Consider the following 23,430-nt stretch of genomic DNA (forward strand, 5'->3'; position numbering starts at 1 on the left):
CAGGAATCATGAAGAAAGTGACAAATCTTAACCATACAAAGTGTGAATCCAAAGTAATTTCTTTAGAGGTATCCTTTAGGTGGCAAAGCACTTAAAATAATTTAGGGACTTCTTGGGCTTGTGTTACAACAGGGCTAAAACAAATCCCTTGAAGTACTGCAGGCCACTGAGCAAACTGTTTACAAACCCAGTAACTAATTCCAGCTACTGCTTCCTATCCTTCAGTTTATTCCACTGTCACACTGAAGAGGTGGACATGTACAGAACTGCATGTTCTTCTGAGGAAAACACAGGTTTGTGACTGATTAAGTAAGACCGATTTTCTCCAATCTTAGGTATGGGGTTTTTTTTCTTTTAAAATATTTATCATTATAATAGATGCTTAAATACTTCATATAGTACCCCATGTTCCCCAGAGAAGGGCCTAGTTTCAGTATGCAGTGCTGAACTCTAAGAACAGCAGATGGACATGACCAGATTATCTGGATAACACATGGAAAAATCTAAACATAACAAGGAAAAAATGTGACCTAAGATAAGGCCTCACATAGCTGAAAAAAATTTAACATAAGCAGAGAAAAATATGGAGGGAAAATTGAGATGTGTTTAGTGATGAAAAACTGGAACCAAGCCAGACTTTTTAAATTCCCTTAATATTTGCCCTCAGTACTTCTATATTTTCCTTTTCACATATTTAATTTTTAGTTCTACTTCTACACTATTTAGAAGACACTATATTATCACAAAGGATCAGTAAAATGCTGCCTGTCATTCAGTAAGTCTTGCACTCTCCTGATCTTTTTTCACTAAGTATCTTCAGAAATAACAAAAAACTCAAGCCCAAATTCTTTTACCCTTTTCAGAAACATCCCTAACCACCATAGCCTGAACCATCAGTAATACATCTTAAAATACTGCACACTCTCATAAAAGCAAAGGAGAAGGCACATTCCTACTGGCTGTCGGCACATTCTTACGTTGTGTTAAGTGGAACAATCCACAGTTAACTTTGATTTGTCTTCTCCTATAACCGTCAAGTTATATGCGTGTTTTCACACATTAATCTGAAAAATTGTGTTTGATTTCCTTAGTGCAATATGACAGATAAGCACTACCTTAAAGAAATAAGGCAAGTGAAATTATAGACATGTCTCACTTGTAACCTTGATTTTTTTGTGAATAAACATTTACAGTTGGCCAGAAATTAAAAGCTGTTTAAATTACCAGTTAATTTTCTTTTTTTGTGACTCAGGTTGTCCACTACTTTAAATTTTTTAACTTCTGCTACAAATGCAATGCCTTGAGACAAACTGGACTTTTTAACACAGATCAGCATTACATACTTTTATGCAACAAACATTGTTTAAAACACACTGGAAACCCAGAGGATGGCCCTTATGCCTTGTTATGGCACTATTCAAAAGCCAAACCTCTATATCTGGACAACAAAATTGAACTAACATTACAAAAATACCAAACCAAGTTTCTCTAAAACAGTGTTTCCCATTTTTGCCTGGACACAACAAATTAGATTTTTTCACTAACATGAGACAGCAAAACAGGGAGGGATTAATCAATCAGTAACAGAAGAATACTAGTATATCATGATGAAGTCTTCCTAGAAGTGGATGATCTGTAAAATAAAATGTCTGAATGTAAACTGGTTTTGTAGATGTGAAACACTGCAATGGACCATTAAACATGAGGGGAGATAAACAAGCATGAAGAGGGAAAATAAAGACAGATGAAAAACTTAGAATACACAGTCTTTTTCTCTTAGTACTTTCAACCTTTCTTCTTCTCTTTAATTTACTAGAATTGGACAGAAGAATCTAGAGAGATAACATCATTCTTTAGCAAAAGTACCATAACAAACATCACTTGACTGGCTTTGAGACTACTGAGTATTTGAGACTACTCTCCTTATAAATAAATAAATAAATAAATAAATAAATAAATAAATAAATAAAATCATGTACAAGTTGCACTGTATTTGTTTCATTCTGCCACATGCCAAGCAGATGAAGGAAATTAATGCTGAGACACAAACACTCAGCCACTACTTTTCCCAGGCTTCTTCCCTCTCAGAGGTGTAAGCTCAACACGATTCCTTTCAGCATTCTTCCATAGCCACAAAGCCACACCCAATGGCCACGATTCTTCTGCACTTTGAAAAGCTGTATTTGGTGAGACACTTCCACTCTTAAGGAAGAACACAATTTTCTGGATTTGTGCATTATTAAAATCTCAGCCAAAACCTCAGCAGAATCCCAGACGGGTGTGAGGTTTCACCTCAGCACTTCCAAGTGCCATGTGCAAAGCCAAAAACTCAGCACCAGCCCCACCACATACTGAGGGGTTTCTGTCATGCATGAGAGCAGAGCACTCACCACTGGATGATCTCAGTGATTTGGGCCTCCCAGTGAGCCACGGACTCCTTCTTATCAGCCAGGTCTCTCATCTCTTCCTCCAGCTGCCGATTATTCATACTCAGTCTCTCAAACATGGTGGTGAGCTGAAGGAGAATTTAAACAGCTAGTTAAAAGTGTAAACTGCTGTGACTCCATCTCTGTGCAGGCTCAAAATGATGTTTCCCTCTTCCACACCTTGTATATGCTTTAGAAATTGGTACTGGCCATTACAGTGAACACCACATAATCATAAAAAGCCAGAATCTCTTCTTAGGAATAATCTCAGCTGTACTGAAAAGACACTTTTAAGGACTTGAACAACATTTTTACTCTATCAATTTAATGAGTTTTCTGAGAATTAAGTCTCCAAATACCTCTAAAACTCTTAGAAGGTTTCTGCTTTGCACCATACATGTGTGGAATGTTCTGTATAGAAAAATCTACACTAGAAGAGCAAAGCAGGGGCATAAAAATTGTTATGGATCAGATAAGATTGCTGAACCTCTCCCTTGTTTAGTAACCACAGAGAGGGAGAGAGAGACTGAACAGATATAGGCATGAGACAGCCCTGAGATTCTCCAGGTGTCTCACATTCTCCTATTTTTTGTTAGACTTACTTGTAGACAGGAAAATTGAAATTAAATGCACATCTCCAAGTACAATATGTTATACCTAGCAATTAACCTCTCTCATTCAAATTGCTTCCATTCACACAGGCACATTCTGCAAGACAAAAGCCACAGCTAACCCAAGCTGGTATTGGGAACTAAACCTTCATTATGTCAAGTAATTATTCAGAAAGTCAAATTGGAATCAGAGACCAGACAGACTTTATAGGAAAGCCTGCATAGGAGAATGAAATCTCAGATGAAAGCTTCTTTTAGTACTAAAATATATTAATAATTCAAATGATAAAAGAATGGCCAATTTAAAATCTATTTTGCTTTTTATTCCAAATATGAATAACTCCACACTTTATCTTTCATTCAAATGGGCTTACAATTTAAATATGCCTACTTAGTATATGTCATTTGACAAGAAAAATACAAAGGTAATGGGGGAAGAGAGAGAGAGAGCTGGAAAACTATCAAAGTGACTAGGCTCTTTCTTAGTTTTCTTGGACTAAGCCCACCTATAGGCATATATATTGTCTGCCTTATACTGGTATGAAAATATACTGTAATTTGAACACAGACATGCAAACATGCTTACTTTGAAGAACACTGTACTTTAATCATATTTTTAGAAAATCTAATGCATTACAAGAGGAATAGACAAGTTTAGCAAGATTTGAATAATGCACACTTGAACTTGAATAACCTGTCAAAATGAACAATAAAGACACAATCCAAATGCACAAATCATAATTATTTCTTGCTCAATGCACTTCAGTTAATATACTTTTATCATTTGTATTTTTTCAGTATCTCAAAGTAACACTTAATCTCAAAGGGTAGGAAGGGCCCTGGTATTTCAAACGACTGACGTGCAAATGTACTCTTAAGTAATCACATCATTAACTATGTATTTCTATATTTGGGTCATACAATGAAATAATCCTTTTTTTTGTTGGCTTACAGTGCTGTCTAGAATTAATCTTACCAAAATGTAAGACCATCTAATTCCATTCCCACACATAAATACTCACATATGCATATATGCATACATATGCCTTCTCAAGTTCAGATGCATGTAGATACTCTAGTTGAATCTAATATTAATCACCAATGTTTCGTGTAACATCAATTTCTGCTTTCAGTTAAGAGTTAGTAATAACCAATGCAGCTCCATATTGTCCAATTTGTACACAGGATATAATAGTTGTAAATTCAGGGCTCAGCTAATCAGTACTTACCTTATCAAGTTCATTCGTAAGTTTTTTGTTTTCCTCTGTCAGCAGGATCTTTTCTCGTTCATACTTTTGTTTGAACTCTGTTTCAAATTCCTCTCTTTCACTTTGGCTAAGAAATAAAGTGAAGCAGAATTAGAAAGTTTCCTATTCTAACTCACCCCATCATTCATTTAAACACAAAGAGATCAATGCACACACATGTTGAAGTACTACATTGATAATAGCACAGCCTATTAAAATTAAGCAGCTCAATATATCACCATCCTAGGACTGCAAGCCAGCCTGCTGAATTTTAGAGTTAGTACAGAATCCTTCAGTACAGAACTAAGAGAGCTCCACCAAGCCAATGTTTATCAACCCACTTATACAAATTTTGTTCTTCAGATGTATCCTTTAAACAATGAGCAGCTGTAACCTGCAGACCAAAGCATGTGTTGACACTAAAATGCTCAGGGCACATTCTCAGGTCACATGAACATTACTGTAATACACACATTTCTCTGTAACTCAAAAGTTTCACACAGAATGACAGGCAAAAATGACCCACAATACAGAAGCTAAACTACAGCACTTGGGGCTGGGTCTCTGATGAGAAAATCTTCCATGGGCTAGTATTTGGGCAATTTAGAACAGCCCAGAAGTCATATCTGTTAATTCAGGTATCATATACTCATTAAGAGCAAAAAGTGGATGGGATAACTTATATATTCTTAATATCCCAGATTCTACAGCAAGATTGGACCATTTTTTCTGAAAAAGTCTCACAGCAGCTGTTTCCCCCAAACTTTCCCATCCCCCATGGATGTCATTCAGTAAAGGAGAACCCCTGGCTGATCCTGCTTAATATTAACTTTGATCTTGCACAATGAATGCGAGAACCTGAAAACAAACAAAGCTGCAGGCCCTCTGTTTGCCAGAAAACCCATGGAATGCACACCTTCAAGTGGTGCACAGCAATGTTTAAATGTGCAACTCCCACCTTGCATCTACTGTTTTTAGATTCATGAGCCTTGTATCTTGTATCACCTTTTTACCAATTATTCTGGTTCTTGGCACAAAGTTCATCAGTAGGTTGATAGAACTATACTGTAAATGCCACAGATACAGAAAATATCCACTCAGCAAATACCACTGTCCAGTCTGAAAAGACTTGAAAAAGTGCCCAGTATTAAAGGTTAACTGTGTAAAAATAAAATCCAGGGGAAACCTTGTCTTGAGTACTGCATTTTTTTTTTCCTAGATACTGATCAGAATTTTACACAATGCAGACATAAATTCCATTCTTTCTTTTTCTTCTGAGATGCAGAACTACTGCAGTTTTGCCTAATTGAGAGAACACCCTTCAACGATGAGAAATGTCAGTGGTTACAGTGAACCCAGTTAAGAGCAATGCTGGTTTGAATTTCCTACTCTTAATTCGAAATTCATTTAGTACTTCAACCACTCTGAAATCTAGTAAAACATGCCAGACTTACAGTGAAATTCTGTTGCCAGGCATCCTTTGAAACATAACACTTCATCCTAGTAAAGTTACATACTATCTCACTGTTTAAATGCCAAATTTGAAATTCACCACCACTCCTTTTCTATATCAATAGATTTCATGCATATGATGAGCAGTGTAGGGAACAGACAGGAAGAGATTAAAGCACTGGCTGTCATAGGAATTAATAACAGGTCCTGCTGCTGTTTTCAATGCGTACATTGACAGCTAATTTTGCAGACAGAAGACCAAAGTAACTTTTAATAAATTTCTTTTACACAGCTTTCATAGGTCTGTTTTGGAAGTTTTTTTTTTCTGTATTTGTCTTAAATTTATTCCTGTAAGGCTTTAGGGCTGAAAGCAGCCATAAATGGTAGTGGATTAAAGATGCTATGGATTAGTGAAAGAGCCCAACGTACATGTAATTTTCTATGTTTTATGTTCTTAATTCAGCTGGTGATTGTCATTACCTCAGTAAGTCAGATTGCTACACTATAATACAGAAAAGAAGATAAATTTGAAACAGAGGAGAATGTGGGCATAATCCATTACACCCGAACAGCTACTCAGCAAACAACAGAACTGTGATGGACTCCACAGGACTACCTTGAACAGGCAGCAAGATCAAAATAATGCATTTGCTTTGAAGCCTGGCATCCTCCTCTCCCATCAAACTTCTTCGCTCATCTAACATTTAGCTATGTGTCTCCTCTTCAAGTTAGGAAAATATACACAACCCAGCTTTCTCTTTATCAGTAAAACTGCAGCAAACCACATCCAAGCAATGTGAAATACTGCTTTATGGTATCACTTTGTCACTCCAGCTCTTTATTGCATCTGTACAAAGTGGCCAAATATTTTATCTTACTGCTTTGAAACTAAGAAAAATACACCTGAAATGAACACCACCCCCCAGGCTTCTTTATATCACACAATTTAAAACCTGTTTAAAATGCTGTTCTATAAAGCTCTCTGCTTTATAAATCCATCATGAAATGACAGGCCTAAAAGAAGTTTCTACAAATGTGATTTATTTTACACAGTTCCTTGCATCTTCTTCTGTAATACTTCCTAATGACAAGTCTAAGAAATAGAATCTTGTGCTACACAGATCACTGGCCTTGATACTGTGTTCCTCTGCTTCCAACTTTAATAGCATGCAGTTTATGAGACTTCAGCAAAGCGCAATCATTTTGCAATCATATTACAGGAAGGTAATCTCTCCCTTGAAGACTTACACTTTTGAAATAGCAAAAGTCAGAAAGCTTAAAATGGAAAGAAACAAAAATATCTATTTAGAAAATGCAAAATATAAACCCCTAATATGCAAGTTACACAAAAATCTACATAGAGGTTTTGTCAAAGCTCTTACTGATCCATGCTCAGAATAATTCACTCGTCTTACACAGTATAACAACCACATCCTCTTACCAAGATCTTTTCAAATATGCACTGAAAATTATTTTTAGACTACTAAAATATTTTTGCCAAACTGTATAAGCACACTTCAACTCCACAGCCACCCCAAGTCTATTGTGAAAATAATTCCACTTATTTCAGCACAAAGCCTCCAGGTGCTTCCTTTTCAGTGCTTATTCAACATCTCTCTACTTGAAGACTCACAAAAAGCTTCTCATGCCAAACAATAGAAGCTAAAAACAATATGGATAAGCAGAAGCAGAACATCTATGTTCTTTTAATGAAAACTACCAAATATTGAGTAGCAACAAAATTCCTGCATTCCTAATGCTTCAGCTTCCCTTCTAATAGGGAAACTCTAATAGCAGTTATGTGACACATTACTGCTCACACTACAAAATGTTCTCTTACACAAACACTTGAAACACAGACAGAAACACATGGATATGACAGCACTCACTTTGGATTTGTACCCAGTTTTTTTTTTTTATTTATAGAGAGAGACTAGACTGAAAGAGAGTTTATGAATGAGCTAGAACAGACATCTAGTTAGAATGCCTGCAGCTTTACAACATTAGAATTGGTAAAGAAGGAGTGTTTTGTCCACCCACTGCTTGGAGGTATGATCCTTAAAAACAGTATAACCTTCAGAAAGAAGTATTAATGATTCTTTATTGAATATTCCTCCTTCTGAGACTCTGCTGGATTTAAAAGTGTCATACTATCACCTTTATATTTTACAAGACAGAATAGCCTTTAGTGCATTTGTAACTCATTGGTCAGCAAGAGCATTAAGTTGTGTCACAATGAAAACACGCTGTTGAGGCAAGTTCTGCCTCTCCACCTAGAACAAAGCAGCAAACTCCTGTCCAAACTCCTGTCTTGTTAGTAGGTCCAGCCTACTGAACAGCTGTATGCTAGGAAGAAACAGTTCATGCATTACAGTCTAGGCCGTATGACCTACAATCCCTGCTGAATACGATTTACCAGACAAACACCGTTTCCACCTCTATTTGCATAAACTTTTTGGAAAAAATTTGAATTTAATTTACTACTTATATTTAAAGGTCTTGCTATAGTTTGGCTAAGCTCTCAGCAAGGACTCCTCCATGGTGTCTCTCATCTGTGATCTTGCTACAGCAGCAAAGAGACTCATTTATATTAGTGTCTTTGAAGCATTCTGAATTTTTTATGAATGAACATGAGCATGTTCAATTTATAACTTATTCCCACTACTACACCATCCAACAGAAAAACTTGGGTTTTATTGATGAATGCCTCAAGGAACAATCTCAAGGCCAGTTATAAGCTCCACCATGTGGGAGAAAAAAAAGCAGGTCTGACAAATTACCATGTCAGAAGAGATAAAGCAGCTTACGCCCACAGTAGTCTGCTGGCTGATGTTAACACTGGATGGAACCCAGCATGGATTAGCCTCAGCTCACATTAAGTGACTGTTCCTGTGCTGGCAGAAATGTAAACAATACTTGATCTCTAACACATTAGTTCTGCATCAAAAGATGAAAATACCAAATAAAAGAAAAATGTTGAAAAACCGTTTTAAAGCACAACATAAGCTTCAGGGGTCAACATACCCCAAGCTGCAAGTCTGGAACTCAAGTTACATACCTTGGAATGGTCAGCCAGTAAAACAGTTCTGATGCAAAATTACCTGTTTCAGCACAAGGATGTGGAGATTTTTGTTCTGTTCTGGTTTTAAAGGTGATTATTTTCAACTCTGGCATCAGCTCAGCCAAAATGCATTAAACTTAAGGAAGTGACAGTGTATTTGGAACAATGCTAGGAGACTTCAAAGGGTAAAAAAACAGGGTAAATTTCATACAATACTCACTTTTCTCTTCTGGTTTTCTCTAACTTGTCTTTCAAAACCATGATTTCCTTCTTGAGGGCAAGCTGCTGGCTCTCTGCATCCCGCAGCTCTTTCTTCAGACCTTTTATTTCATTAGCATGCATCAGTTCACGTTTAGATAGCTCCTCTTCATAGAAAAGACTCTTCTTTTCCAGGTCTGCCTTTAATTTAGTGATCTCTTGCTGGTGTTCTATACTGCTTACCCCAGGTGAACGACCAACCTGTTTTTGCTAAAATAAACAGCCCCAAATTAACACTCAATAATGCTGAAAATGATGCTTAATAACAACTCAATATTCCAAACTCTTTGTTTAGAAATATCTCATTAGAACCTTGAGTTAAATACATCTATCTCAATTTTTTCAACGTTTGTTAAGAGCATAAATCTGAATTACTCTATTATTTTGTTATTTAAGTGCAGTAACAGTTTTCAAGCCATTGAAAAATTAATCATCCGTTTGAATGCCTTAAATGCAGTCAGAAAGTGACCGCAGAATTAAAGACTTTGATGCTTCCACTCATGCAGTTGACAGCAACTTGTGTTCAAGTGACTTTCAGAAATGCAGACTAAGGACTAGGATATACAGCTAATATATTCTGAAGGACAAAGTTTCTGGAAAAGCTATACTAAGACAAGCAGAGGCTTAACTAAAGGCTAAAGTCTAGCTACATAAACACTATATTGATTGTATCAGTCAGGAGGGAAACCTGACCTATTTTACTTAGACTGACCATTTCTATCATAGTGGATTAATAGAAAAAACAAGCTTTAAACAATAAGAGTAATTACTTCACTTTTCGCAGTTTCATAGCTCTCTTAGTGAGGTCTTCAGGCATTTCAATAGTCTTTACACAGTGCTTCAGGATACATACACATTTGCACCAAATGCTGCACTCACTAAACTCAATGTCCTGCCATAACATAGAGGAGGAGCAAGATCAGGTTCAAAATGAGGTAGTGGCATGACATGCACTGAAATCCAAGTACGGAAATAACTTTTAAATGTCAACATATGGACAACTTGGTTTGCAATTTCTTCTTGCTTTAAAATATTTAATTAAAGGCATTCTAAGAAAAAGAAATTTGTAAAAACACTCTTTTGAGAAAGTGCAGATAACTGGAAAACCTACTTGCTTATGGTAACTGTGTCACACCCTCTAGAGGACTGAAGGTATTTTGTTAATTATACCTCCATTCTTGCCATGATATGGTAAAAACCTCTCAGTCACCCTTAATTTGTCATGGCTTTGGGTAATTTTCTTTTGCTGATGTATGAACAGGCCTTAAGAGATAAATGTCATTGTAAAACATTCCAATGAGCTGAATTTGTACCACGACAACTTCTGTGAGAAAGTTGGGCCTTGCTGTTTGTGTCAGCAAAAACTGCAAAACCCCCTACATGTATGAGCCAGAGACGTGCTGCTACTGCAGTGTTTTCCCTAACTCATCAAAACAACCATCTGTTTTCATCTAAGAGTAAAATCCTGGCCTTAGGATGCAGAATTATAAACTGGAAAAGGAAGATGCCAACCTAACAAGAGTTGTTTTGGAGAAAGAAAGTTTAAAAAAAAAAAAAAAAAAAAGCAAGCACGGGAATTTTCTTTCAAGCACAGGAATTTTCTTTCATGCAGAGGCAATTAACTGTGGAGCTTACTTGTTACTGCCCAACATCCTGAATTGTTCATATATAAGGGTAATGGAGCACAGAAAAAGTTTAGGCTTTGCAACATCCTCTATCAGGTACATAAGCTGTTTTAGTGGAATTGCACATTTTTACCACGATTGAAAGATACTATTGAAACCATAAGAGAGATGGTACAATAGAACAGAAAGTCGAATGGTATTGAATAATGCCTTAGAGAACTAGAGAGATACAGTAAACAGAGAATACATTTTTAATTGATGTAAGCACATATTCCAAATAGATGTTTTCATACATGCCTACTTCAAATGGACAAATGGTGCAACTGAGGCATAATGCATCTCCTGGCACACTGACAGCTGTTTCTTAATGCACACCTCTCAGCTAACAGGGCACACTGCTGACTAATATTGAGTCTGATTTCACTAAACATCTGAATATATGACATCCACAGTCTTTCTGTCCACACACTTTACTGACAAGTTTGCAGAACCCCAGCAGGTCAGTGCTGCAGCACTTGGCTGGACAGAAGGCACACTGCCTTCTACTCAACAGGCTCTGCTTTATCCATGAACTCTCTGACCTTATCCTTTACCACGGCCCCTAATCCTTTCTTGAAGAAGCTGCAGCCAGGCCTCTGCACCTCCCCAGATGTTCTGCAGGACAGTTACAGGGCAGAGTGGGCTGCCTCTAATAAGAGGGTTCACATCCTGGCCAGCAGCTCTCTTCTCATTTAAGTTCCTTCAGAACTCCCTCAGGTGACTTCACATCTGACTCACCTGCCAGCTCTCCTGCTTTCTGCAATCATCCCAGACACATCCAGCTCATCTGCTCAGCCTGCTGCAGAGAACACACTGTGTGGCAATCTCCCCTCCTTCAGCAGTGAAGTGTGACACACCGAGAGCTTGTGGAGCATTTTTTACCACAGCTCTATTAGCTCAGAGATTGCCTTTTCCATTGCCAAGCAGCACCATGAGTTTCCTGAGGTTTTCTGCTTTGGATTTAAAGAACTCTCCACAATCTCTGAGGATCCCCCGCAAAATGCTTCCTAAATTCTCTTTATTTAGCTCTCAGCATCCCGTTTACACTTAACCTTCTGTAATTTATGGTCTTTTCTATTCTCGTCATTGGGAGAAACCTTTCTTTCTCCTTTAAATACTTACTTTTGTGTAGGAGAGCTCCCTGAATTTAACTAAGGAGTCATGCAGAGCTTTTACTGAATGGACAGCGCAGTATCACAAAAACCACGCATGATCCAAAGTGTGCTTACTGAATTGTAAAATATTACCAAGAAAGCTAAAATTCCCTTTTCCTCTTCTGACAAACTTGCCCTGCTGTTATAAATCAGCATATCATTTGTTCTCAACAGATCTCCCATAAATTCTTCTTGCCTCTTAAACTGTCATACAAACTCTGCTGATGGGGAAGATTCATGGAAGCAGAAGAAACACATGTTAATTTTCAGATAACAATCTGAATTCACAGCAGTAGAAACTTTATAAATCCAAACTTCATATTGAATGGATTTCCTTATCTTCTTTTAGCAAAGGAAGGCCAAACAGAAGAATGATTGCAAAAAGCCACCAAATTTTCTGTGCCATAACTCAATGTTGACAAATGTCCCAGAGAATTCTAAGGATAAAAGATTTGGTTGTTGTTGGGGGTTGGTTTTTCCTTTCCTCTTTGCCTGTGGAATTTTTTCCAGGCATTCCATTGACACGCTAAGAAGCACTGATGGCTAGGTCCTTGAGACTGGGGAGGGAGAACCCCTCTGGATTTGGGGAGTTTCTCTTGGAGGGTCAGAGACACCATGAGATCAGAAGCAGGTGAAAGCAGAGTGGGGGGAGTTGCTCTCTCTCGTCCTTGGCTTCGGAGAAGGAAGGTCACTGCTAACGCCGCCATCCCAACGCTGGGAGCTGCCTCTTCTGCTGTTGGATCCCACACCCCGGCCTTGCTAGGACGCCCTCCCGCTTTCAGCTTGCTGTTTCCAAGCATCCTGCCTCTCTTTTCCATCCCTTCCCGTCTGGGACACAGCTGCCACGCACCCGCCCTGCCGGCCGGGAGCCACCAGCGCCCCTGGCGGCTGTGACGGGAACTGCACCAAAGGGAAAAGTGCCCGCGGCCGAGAGCGCTCAGCTGGGTTCCTGTTCTGTTTGTTGTCAATTCCATTGATGTTGCTGTTGTTTGTTTTCCTCTTTTTACATGTTAGTAAAGAACTGTTATTCCTGTTCCATTATCTTTGCCTGAGAGCCCCTTAATTTCAAAATTATACTAATTCAGAGGGAGAGGATTTAGTTTTTCCATTTCAATGGAAGGCCCTGATTTCCCAGGGAGACACCAGTCTTTCAAACTGGGACAGTTGTTCACTTCAATTAAGACCAGATTATGACTACTCTCACATTTTGCCCAAAAAGTTTAAAATTACGCTACTGCATAAACATTTGGAACAGAATTTTGCTGTAAATGAACAGCAATCCACATAAATAAATAAAAAACTTTATATTCAATTTTTGAGAAAGCCTAAATTCTCAAGAGCACTGCATAAAAAGCTAAATCACAGAATAAAATTACAGCTAACATTCTTGGCTGCCTTAAATTTCTTCTTTCAAAATCATATGCACATGGGAGCAATCTCATCAATATAAACAAAGCCTTCAGGCTCAATGCTCTTCTTGGGCAAAAATGCCTCATCTTCTGGCTGAAAGTCAGAATGTGCTAGAGCTGTTCCTTCATGGTTACATCAGTTGACATCTATTGTGCAGGAAACACAAGGAACAACACAAGGAACAACACAGCAGACAGAACACCTATACAGAAACCTGCCTAGACTGCAGGTTTGTCTTCTAATATCCAACCATCCTATGCTAAAAAAAAAAAAAAAAGCTTTTAACAGGTAAATTTAAACAAAGTATTAATGGCAGCAAGGTGATAAGACATGGTTGATTATTAAGAAACAGCACATCAGGCAAATATTCATTTTTCTGGGCAATAATGCAACGCATGCCTGCGTTAGCATTCAGAGCCAACTGAAGTGATTGACAAAACCCTTTTGTCCTACATCTGAAAGCAATCAATCAGATCCAAGTCCTAGTTGACTAGTAAGTTTGCAGGTGTTAATATCAAAACAGACTAACCTTTAGCCCTTCTACTTCACTTTCCAACTGTTTAGAGTACTGTTCACTCCTCTCTCGCAATTTCCTGTCTTTGGATGCCTCAGCAGCTGCAGCTTCAGCTTGGACTTCCAGCTACAAAAGTACATACGTTTTTAAGATAGGATTCTGTATTTTTTTTTTCCCCAAATCTATTAATGGTTTTCAATATAAGAGAGAAATCTTCAGCACCAAACTGAAAACACTTCAATATCTTAGAAAACAAAATTGGTACTGTTCGAAACGAGAGACAAAAGGTTAAAGATTTACAAATAAAAAAAAATACTCCAAAAACCTTAAATATAACTTATTTCATAGAGTCTAAACAGTCTTCTCACCACTTACTTCTTTTTTAAGTCTCTCTGTTCTGCGTAACTCTTGCCTTAAACTTTCTACTTTTTGCATCACCACTTCCATTTCTTCCTCCTTATCTCGGAGCTGGCGGGCAAGCTTTTGTTTTTGAGAGTGCAAGTCTGTCAGCCGCTCGTTCATCTCTGAGAATTCCTGCATTGCCAATTTCCGCTGGCTGTGTGCATCTTTCAGCTCTTTGGCTTGGGATTTTAATCTGTCACTAGACTCTGCCAGTTCCTATAGTTTAGAAAAAGAATTAAGTAATAAACCTAGAAAGCTACAAGGCCAATTCTGTCTTTGGATGAGCATCTAACACCTTCTCCAGAGTGAACAGAAACTACATATTCTTCTTTATTTCATGAATGTATCTACAATACATATTGCATGCCTCTATAAATATGGAATGAGGCATATTTTACATTACTAGAGTTAGTAAAACTGCATAAATGGAAACCAAGTAGGAATCTACTCCATTATTACAGGTAAACACAATGGTTTCCAAGCACTTGCATTACAATATAAAAATACCTTATTTTCTTAATGGAATAATGTCATAGCCATGGTTTTTAAAAATTCCTTAAATAAATTACAAGAATCTCAAGTGCTAAATTATTAAATCTGAATGGAAAACTCTGCTCTGAAAATTTCTACTCAAGAAGCTTTTGAAAACTGGCCTGCATTGGCAAATGTAATTTCCATACACTGTACCTTAATAACAAATATCTGAGTAAGTTTCAGGCAACAAAACACTGTAGTGAATAAAAGGAATATATGATAACTATTCTTTTCAAAGAACCACCATGAAATAACACTGCTAGTGCAGTGATAACCACACTACAACACCTTCATAAAGCTTGCTGTGCCCTAGGTTCGTGCCACCACACTACCAATGAGGGACCACAACAGCTTAAATAGTTCAATAATGTTCAGTCAAACCAGAGCAGAAAAAAGCAGCAAGGAAAAGCAAATTTCAGGATTAAAAAAAAAAAAGACCAACAGGAAGAATTAATATTTGGCACTGCTGACATTCATGTAAATCTAAAAATGTTTCTAAGGATCTTAAAAAGAGGTTCTAATCCCTGTGATGTGGTTTAGAAGAGAGATGGTCTTCCTGGGATAAACTGGCAGGTTTCAAATTTTTAAGAGCCCTAAGGGTCAGAAGAAACAGCGTTAAACACAGCTGACACATCAACTTTAGAGTGGACTCTAAAATACTGGGCCAATATAATCATGATGAAAAACAGGTTTTACGTATTTCACACCTGATTACAGGTTGATTTAATAATGAATACAAAAAAGGGCCATGAAATAACACAGTATGTTATAAATAAGAAAATGAGGGATCAGAGAGATAGAGAAGAAGAAATAAAATTCAGTATTCTTTAACTGTAGTTATCTCAAATTACTTTTCAATCTTCATATTTGGGCAACTTCTCACATCTCCCTTCTGGAAACACTTCTGTGACATAGCCTTAATACCATATTCTTCACATTTTTTCACTGTTAAAATCTCACCCATACTTCAGATTAAATTGTCTGAATAGTTCTTTTCTACTCAGTCTTCTAACCCCTATCATTATCACCTAAATGTGAAGCTATAAAACCTTTTTTGCAGCCGCCATGCAATTTGGATTACGGAGCTGTTCACTATCTAGAAGCAGTCACTTAGGGAGCAACCAGCAGTCATACAGACAGCATGTTAAATTATGTCCTTTTCCTCAACAAAAAAAAGGGCAGACAGCTAAGTAGGCCATGCTACACACTTGTTATCTGCTCATTAGTTTTACACTTGAAAGTTATTACAAGCAAAATGAACAAAAATAAAACAGTCTTGAGGGTTTAGAACAGTCACTGGCAAAATGATTTTTTTACCTTATTAAGGTCTTCTCTCTCTTGCTTCAGTGTTCTGACTTGCTTCTCAAAAGCCTTTATTTGTCTGGAAGCATCATCCAATTCCCGCCTTGCGGTGCTGGCCTCCTCGAGTTGCTGTTCCAGCTGACCAGATTCTAGAAAAAGCAGCAGAACTCCAAATATTCTACGGGAAAAATCGTAATTCTAGAATAGCATAGCCTAGCTGCTTGAAGCCCCTTCAGTGTTTTTTCTGGTCTCCATTTAATCTCAAAACAAGGCAATTCTTATCTGGTTTAGAATAGGGAGCAGGTTGTTTCAGCTGCCATTATCTGCTTTTAAGGGAATAGAATGAAAGGTCACAGCTTGCAGGAATACAACACAAAAATGGTAGTGACAACTCTTCTTCTCACATTATAACAAACATGCTCTATACATAATTCTGTAATGTATGCTTTAACATGACTTGTACATCTGATTTTACATGCTGTGATGTAGTAAGTAATATGTATTTTACTAAACTGCAATTATAAACAGTCGCTCTCCTCCTCCCAATTTTCCCCCAAAAGAAACAGTAAAAATAATGGGTCACTCAAGAACTGGCAAGTGTTCTCCTGTCGATACTCTTAAAAATAACTTCAGCTGATTTTACTTATTTCTAGTGTGAAAACCACTTGTTTTTATGTGATCTGCTTTATTACTACTATAAAGAAAGAACTATTGCAGCCAGTTTCTTACCAACAGTCAGTTACACATTGACAGTATATTTCTATGGTACAGTTAAATAATATCATATAAATACCAGCAAATTCTACAAGAAAAACTGTAATTCATAAAATACAGCAACTGAAATTTTCTAGCTAGTGAGTGATTTTTTTTGGTTTTTTTTTGTTTTTTTGCCTCAGTCTTTACTTTAAAAAAAACTTTAAAGCAAGATATATAGGAAGGTAAGTTAATTCCAAGTTCTATGAAATCACTGGACACATTTTTTATCTCAGTTGTGGGCAGATCTTCAGGCCACTTGTATTTACCCAAAGAACAGGAACCCATCTATACTCTCAATAACAGTCTTTAACTACATTTTCATAAATGTAACCCTAAGAGACTGGCTCTTGGAGAAATCAAATATAAAAATACATATATTTTTAAGAGGGTTAATTTCTGAAACACAAGAATTTTATAAGCAAATAAATACCATTAGTTTGTACCCAGAAAAATATTCACTATTGTTTCATTTCACTGACTCGTTTAAAAATTTAAAAGAATGCACTTAAAAAAGAGATGCAGCTCAAAGCCAGAAATTATTAACTGCCTCTCTTATGTAGTCTACTCTGAAGTCACCAGTGAAAAGAAAGTTTATATATGGCTCTGCTGAGCCAAGACAAATCTCTCTTCTGTGCACGAACTACTTTGTTCCACAGCTCTGTTTTCTTCTTGCATTGCTGCCCTTTACATATTTGGCAATATTAAAGATTCCTCAAAGTTTTCTCCTATGTAACTTAGCGAACAAAAATTATAACTTTGACCTCAAAAATTGAAAGCATATGCTAGCTTGTAATTTCCTGGAAAACCAGATAGACCAGAAAAATGTATTTTTCTAAGCCCTACCGGTGACACTCCTGAATTTGACACAATTTTGAGTTCATTCTTTATTACCTTTTTAGGCAGGTGTTTACTCTTACAGCTCCAGAAAAGGCAGTAAAACAGGTTAAAGAATATAACAAAAAGCTGGGTGTGACATATGTGTTTTAAATGGCAATTTTTCATATAATCACCCTAGGTGTAACTAACATTTTAGATAATATATGCAAACACTCACCGTAATATATTATTACATTACATTTAGGTGCCCAGAAAATGAGCCCAAAGCATAAAAAGTTCAGCTCTGCACCTGAACTGAACCTTCCTATAGTTCATCCGACCTAGTAAAGAAATTAGATCTTTTAAAGGCTATCCAGAAAACCTGGAACTAGCTCCCCTGTATTTGGAAGCATTCAGACATGGCCATCACACGGCTTATTTCTGTATTCTGCCATAAATACAGTTCTAAAATCTATCTCAAAACCTCCATAAAATCAAGTAAAAGAGAATATTCTCTTTTTATTTTATCAAATTTGCTTTTATTAGTTATAGCTTAAGGCACAAAAGAGTGTATTCTAGCAAATGGCTGGATGAGACAAAGCATTCAAGTATATACTGGCAAAGTTGTGTGGTGACTGGGGATGGGTTAGACAACTCTACACCTTCCTCATTCAATACCATTATTTACTTCCAAACCAAACTCCAAATGTACACATTCTGTTCAGGAATAAATACACAAATATGTATGTGGTGTGAAGCAAAAAATTACTTTAGGAAAAACCTCAGTATTGACCACCTTCACCAGACTTTGACTTCTTTTCAAATTGAAAAGGGTTAACAGATGTGTTAGGGAATGTTTCCACACCTTCACTATTTTTTTTTTTCATTACCACAGGAAGTGAGTGATACTTTCAGCAATTAACTAAGTTGCAGCTCAATAGTAATGAAGAAAACATAATTTAAAGCTGATCCTGATGTTTTTCTGTGAATGACGGGTCTCATTCAAAAGCTGTTCTTGTAAATGTTGCTTTTCAGTGGTCCCAAAGACTCAAAACATGATCTAAGGATTGTTGCAGAGAAGGGATTTCTGTTCTTGTTGTCTTTATTCTCTTTACAGCAGCAAGAGGAGGGACATTTGGCTGTAGCAAAATTTCACAAAAGCTTTTGTCCTGATATAGCGCCAACATGGCATCACTCAAACCAGAGTGATCCTCCCTGAGCTAGCTAAGCCATGTTCCTATCCAAAAATAATGCCTATGGTACAATACAAAACTGCTGCATCACGCCAGAGCAGCTGTCCAACTGTGTATCTGTAACAGGCTTTTTTCAGACTGCACAATTTTAACAGGCTGTAATCTATGTGCTGCACTCTGCAGTTCACACATAGCTGTTCCTGCCCCATAAGGCAGCTGCAGAGTCTAAACACATCAACTCAAGTGTCTGCAACCCAAGTTCAAGTTACCCTTTCTGTGGGTGTTGCTGCTGGCATTCCTGACACTTTCAGGAACTGAATGAAGTCCTGTCACAAATACAAACCAGAACAAATGTTTTTTGTAGTTTCCTCCAACCATACTGGCTGTTTCTTTTTCCCTTGCCTCAGGCAAGATATGGACATATAATAGAGATATATCTACTACTATATATGACTACTTGTCACTGATTTTTCACACAAAACACAGACATTTTCTTATTCCTGAAAGATTAATTAGGGTTTTTTTTCCCTGTTTCTCTGATTTCAGACCTGATACCTACCAGTCTCTTGTTAGTATTCCTAAATTAAAATAAATCTTGCTGTGCTTCCTTTTTTTCCTTTTTTTGAGATACCTCTGCTCTCAAGATCTTATTTTAAAGATAGCATTATGGAAATGGATAGCAGGAGTCCTATGCTATGAATCACCATGAGAGAAAATTCCCTTTAACTTAATTCAGAATATCAAATCAAGAATACTGAATACTAGCCTTTACAGCAGGCTAAAAAGGTATTAGCTAAACAGATTGCAAATCAGTTCACTCATAGCTATGTTCAATACAGTGCTGCAATATAAGCCCTCCCTCTCAAAGTTCTTAAAACATGAATTGTCCAGAATCTGGGAAAGTAAGGCTGGAAAAGCATGGATCTTTCCAGTTGCCTCTGCAAAACACACATACTGGGCTAGTTCTTTGCTTTTTGACTACTTTGAGAGTCCTGATGAACAGCTGCATAACATTAATTTTGAAAATCAATCTTTTTGGCTGCACAGATTTCAAAAACACTTTTCAAACTTAAAGTACCGAGGTACTTGACAGCCAAAACTTTAGTTTTCATACAATCTTCAATAACTCTCAGAAGCAAAGAAAATAGATGGAATGGAATGACAGCTCATTGACAGCAGAGCTGAAACGTGAAAGAGCCCCTCTCCTCTTCCTTTCCTCACATGGTTCTATTGCCCATCTTGTGCTGATTTATCTGATCATAAGTTGATTAAATTTTCTCTAACAGCTTTTTCCTTCTTTCATCAAGTTTATTAAAGTCATGAGAGAGTGCAAGGAATGCACAGATTGAGAAGGGGCCATGCAGCTCTAGGCAGGACTTATTTTGGTGGCAGTTTTCTTTCAGTTCTGCTGCTGGAAGTGCAGCCTCATGGCCCATTGTATCCTCTCTCATGCACTACTCCTTGCCACTTGGAAAACCCAAATTGAATTTGGAGAAAATGCTGAGGCACAGTGGAAGAGCAAGGGGTAAAATGAAAAGTAAGAACAGACTGGAAAACTCTTTTATAAAGCCAAGGAAAACTAGCATTACAATCGGAGAGAAAAAACCAAACTTGACAAAATACAGTATCCTATCACAGCTTTTACATTAGTATTCATAACACACCTGTTATCTGTTTCTTCAACTTTTCAATTTCTTCCTTCAAACTTTTTATTTCTAAATCTTTGCTTGCCGTTATTGGGCCATCCACTGTTGAATATTGCAGAGCCTGCACTGTCTGGGTGGACTCTAGAAAAAGACGGAAGAGAGAGGGACAAATAACAACTCTGACATCTGAGGAGATCAAAGAGATACTACTGATAAATTAAGACATGCCAACAGATCCTGCACTAGGCATTCTACAATTTGTAATTTCCAACTACTAAGTGCCAACTTTTCAGTAACTGTCAGCTGGACACACTAAGCTCTTAGAAGTTTTAAAAATGAAATGTTGCTGCCATAGTGACCAAGGTACAATGAGAACAAAGTTAGTGTAAGAAGTTACATACATGGTGTATTTCAGGCATAAAGAGTAACAGAAATTTGTCAACAGAAATAATGAAAGTAATTCCTTTCTGCTACAAAGTATCCCAGGATGCATACTTAATTTTTTTTCCCACAGTATAAATAGTGCCTTACAAAACTGCAGGTTAATCTAAGCTTAAAAAGTGATGGAATGCTTTTCTTAAAAGGTTATACCTTGCAGTTTTCTGCTAAGTTCAAGCTTCTCCTGTTCTAGACGTCTTATTCTCCTCTCATAAGCTTCTGTTGCTAAACTGTCCTCCAAAGTTCTTTGAATGCTGGCATCAAGATCCATGGAGGGTGGTCCAGCTGTCAGTCTTAGACAGCTGCGGTCTGAAAGCACACTAGGGGAAAAAAATAAATAGTACTAGATTTTACAACAGTCTGGTTTAAAATAGTGCTATAAAAACATCAACCAATAAACAGTTTGTTTAAGTTGTTAATTACTGTGCCATTTATTATAACATCAAAGAATACCTTGTTAGTACGTGCTCATTGGAAACCAAAATAATTTTTACCTAGCATGCCTGATCTCCTCAATGCATTTTTTGTTACACAGAACTGGATGAACTCCTAATTAAAAATCATTATGGACAGTCTACAGCAAAGATAGCAAAAAGCAATAGCCTAGACAGTAAGATTACAATAACAGTTCATTTGAGAATAGCTAATCAAGTACCACAAATGCTTTAAAGACAACAATCACTAAAAATGGTGCAAAATTATCCCATAATAACCAGGGCATGGACATGTCAGAAATGCTGTGGCTACACATGTACATATGATACTACTTATGCAAATAATCCTTTTGAAGTCTAGGACATTCTAGGACGAAGTCACATTCCCAGCAGAAACATAAGCCTGTTTTTTCAATGGTTGGAAACACTTTGTTTATTTCCATAAACAAGGAGCATACAAGGGATTTCCCTGTTTAGTTTAGCAATGGAAATGAGTGAAATAAATTCTACACTAATAGCAGGTATCAATTAAAGTAATTTTTACGAAGTTTCTATTCAGACTTACAGAAGTGTCAAAGGGTTAAAAATAAAACTGGTTTTAATGTCTAATAAACTACATTCTGACAGGGTCCACACATCAAGTCTTAACTTTGTCATTTGTCATTAGTATTATACATTCTCTAACAACAACCTTTCTCATCAAAACTCCCCCGAGCACAGGTGCTGACCTTTACATGTATGTAAATTTTACCTGCATAGAAGTCATATTTTTGAACAGACAGCATTTTAGATTATGGTAATTTCCACAATAAAAGACATTCTTTGATATCTGTTCAATACGTTTCAAAGGCAGAAAGTTAGAATACACATGTAACTAGCCTACAGACAATTTTAGAACTTTTAACTTACCAGCTACTTGTATATGTGAAACCCACAAATGGTAAATGATGGCCAGAAAATGCAGTGTGGGATGGTGGAGGCATTGTTTCCTAGAAAAATAATAGGACAGTTGAGTAAGCAATATCCTACTGGACTTAAAAGAAACAGATTTTCCAGTTTAACCATATGAGAAGTGTTAGTGATAGTATCATATTAACTATATTCACTATCATTCTTATCTATAGTCCAAATATGAAACAGCAACTAAATCTATTTATAATAGCATTTAACATACACAAAAAAGGAGCATGCTGACATAAAAATGCTTTTCTAATTAAATAGGCTGTTGTTGGAGTAAAGCAGAATATTACACATATATTCCTTCTTTTCTTCCAAGAAGCTCTTAGCACAAAGAGCAACACCTTTTATTCCCTGCTATACTCCTCTCTGCTATTCAGTCAACAGGGCTTCCTGCCTGTAGAATTACCAGCCCACTTCTGAGTGGGCCATCTCTATTTGGAGAGAAGAAAGAAGTAATACACCAGAGTGTTCTAATCCCATTAGTGCTTTGACCATTCCTTCATTCTTTGCTCCTCTTTCTTGCCAGACAAAGAACTACAAACCAAGACCAATCTTTGAGTTTCTCTTCAGGCTAAAATAACGCTGTTGTTATTTTACTGGGACTATTTGAAGTTCTAATACTTTTAAATATTCTGCTAAAAGCTTCCTGTTGAACCCCAAGATGCAAGGTTTATGTTGCTCTACTTGAGATGACCATAACAGTCACCAGAATATGATAATTGCACTGGAAGTACTAAGATCCAAATTGTCAGAAAAGGCATGTAACGATTTCATTCTAAACCTAAACAAAAATAATGAAAGGAACCAGATGTACATTTCTTTCTTGTAAAATTCAGCAGGAAAGGACAAGGAGTAAGAAAATTTGAAATTACCTTTCCAGTGGTTGTGTCAGCTATATTACATCACAACCTTGTCCTCTTAGCTGACAAAAACTTTCATGTTATAAGAGTTCCCAAACAACACTAATGATATTGCTAGATTGTGTAAACTCATGAAGTTGAGCATTTTGGAAACTAAGGACAAGACCAAATTACAAAGCCTTTTCACTGAATCATAATAAAAATATCAATTATTACAGATTACTACGGTCAGAAAAAGTAAAATTTTATTTCTCCTTTACATTTTGTTTTCACCTTCCATAGATTTGAATTT

The 23,430-nt window shown here is 36.9% G+C and overlaps 1 protein-coding gene across 4 annotated transcripts in view; it reads right to left on the bottom strand.

Moving 5' to 3' along the window:
- CDC42BPA (CDC42 binding protein kinase alpha) overlaps nt 1-23,430 on the bottom strand; it is a 175,516-nt gene that overhangs the window by 46,195 nt on the left and 105,891 nt on the right. For all 4 annotated transcript variants that reach the window (XM_062489343.1, XM_062489341.1, XM_062489344.1 and 1 more), the window contains exons 9-17: nt 22,228-22,307; nt 21,038-21,204; nt 20,465-20,587; nt 16,051-16,184; nt 14,173-14,415; nt 13,813-13,923; nt 9,018-9,265; nt 4,267-4,372; nt 2,391-2,515 (exon numbers count right to left, since the gene is read on the bottom strand). In XM_062489343.1, the coding sequence (XP_062345327.1) occupies nt 2,391-2,515; nt 4,267-4,372; nt 9,018-9,265; nt 13,813-13,923; nt 14,173-14,415; nt 16,051-16,184; nt 20,465-20,587; nt 21,038-21,204; nt 22,228-22,307 (1,337 nt within the window). The remainder of the gene's footprint in view (nt 1-2,390; nt 2,516-4,266; nt 4,373-9,017; nt 9,266-13,812; nt 13,924-14,172; nt 14,416-16,050; nt 16,185-20,464; nt 20,588-21,037; nt 21,205-22,227; nt 22,308-23,430) is intronic.

This window comes from Cinclus cinclus, chromosome 3 (genome assembly GCF_963662255.1).
Source record: "Cinclus cinclus chromosome 3, bCinCin1.1, whole genome shotgun sequence".
NCBI classification, from domain to species: domain Eukaryota; kingdom Metazoa; phylum Chordata; class Aves; order Passeriformes; family Cinclidae; genus Cinclus; species Cinclus cinclus.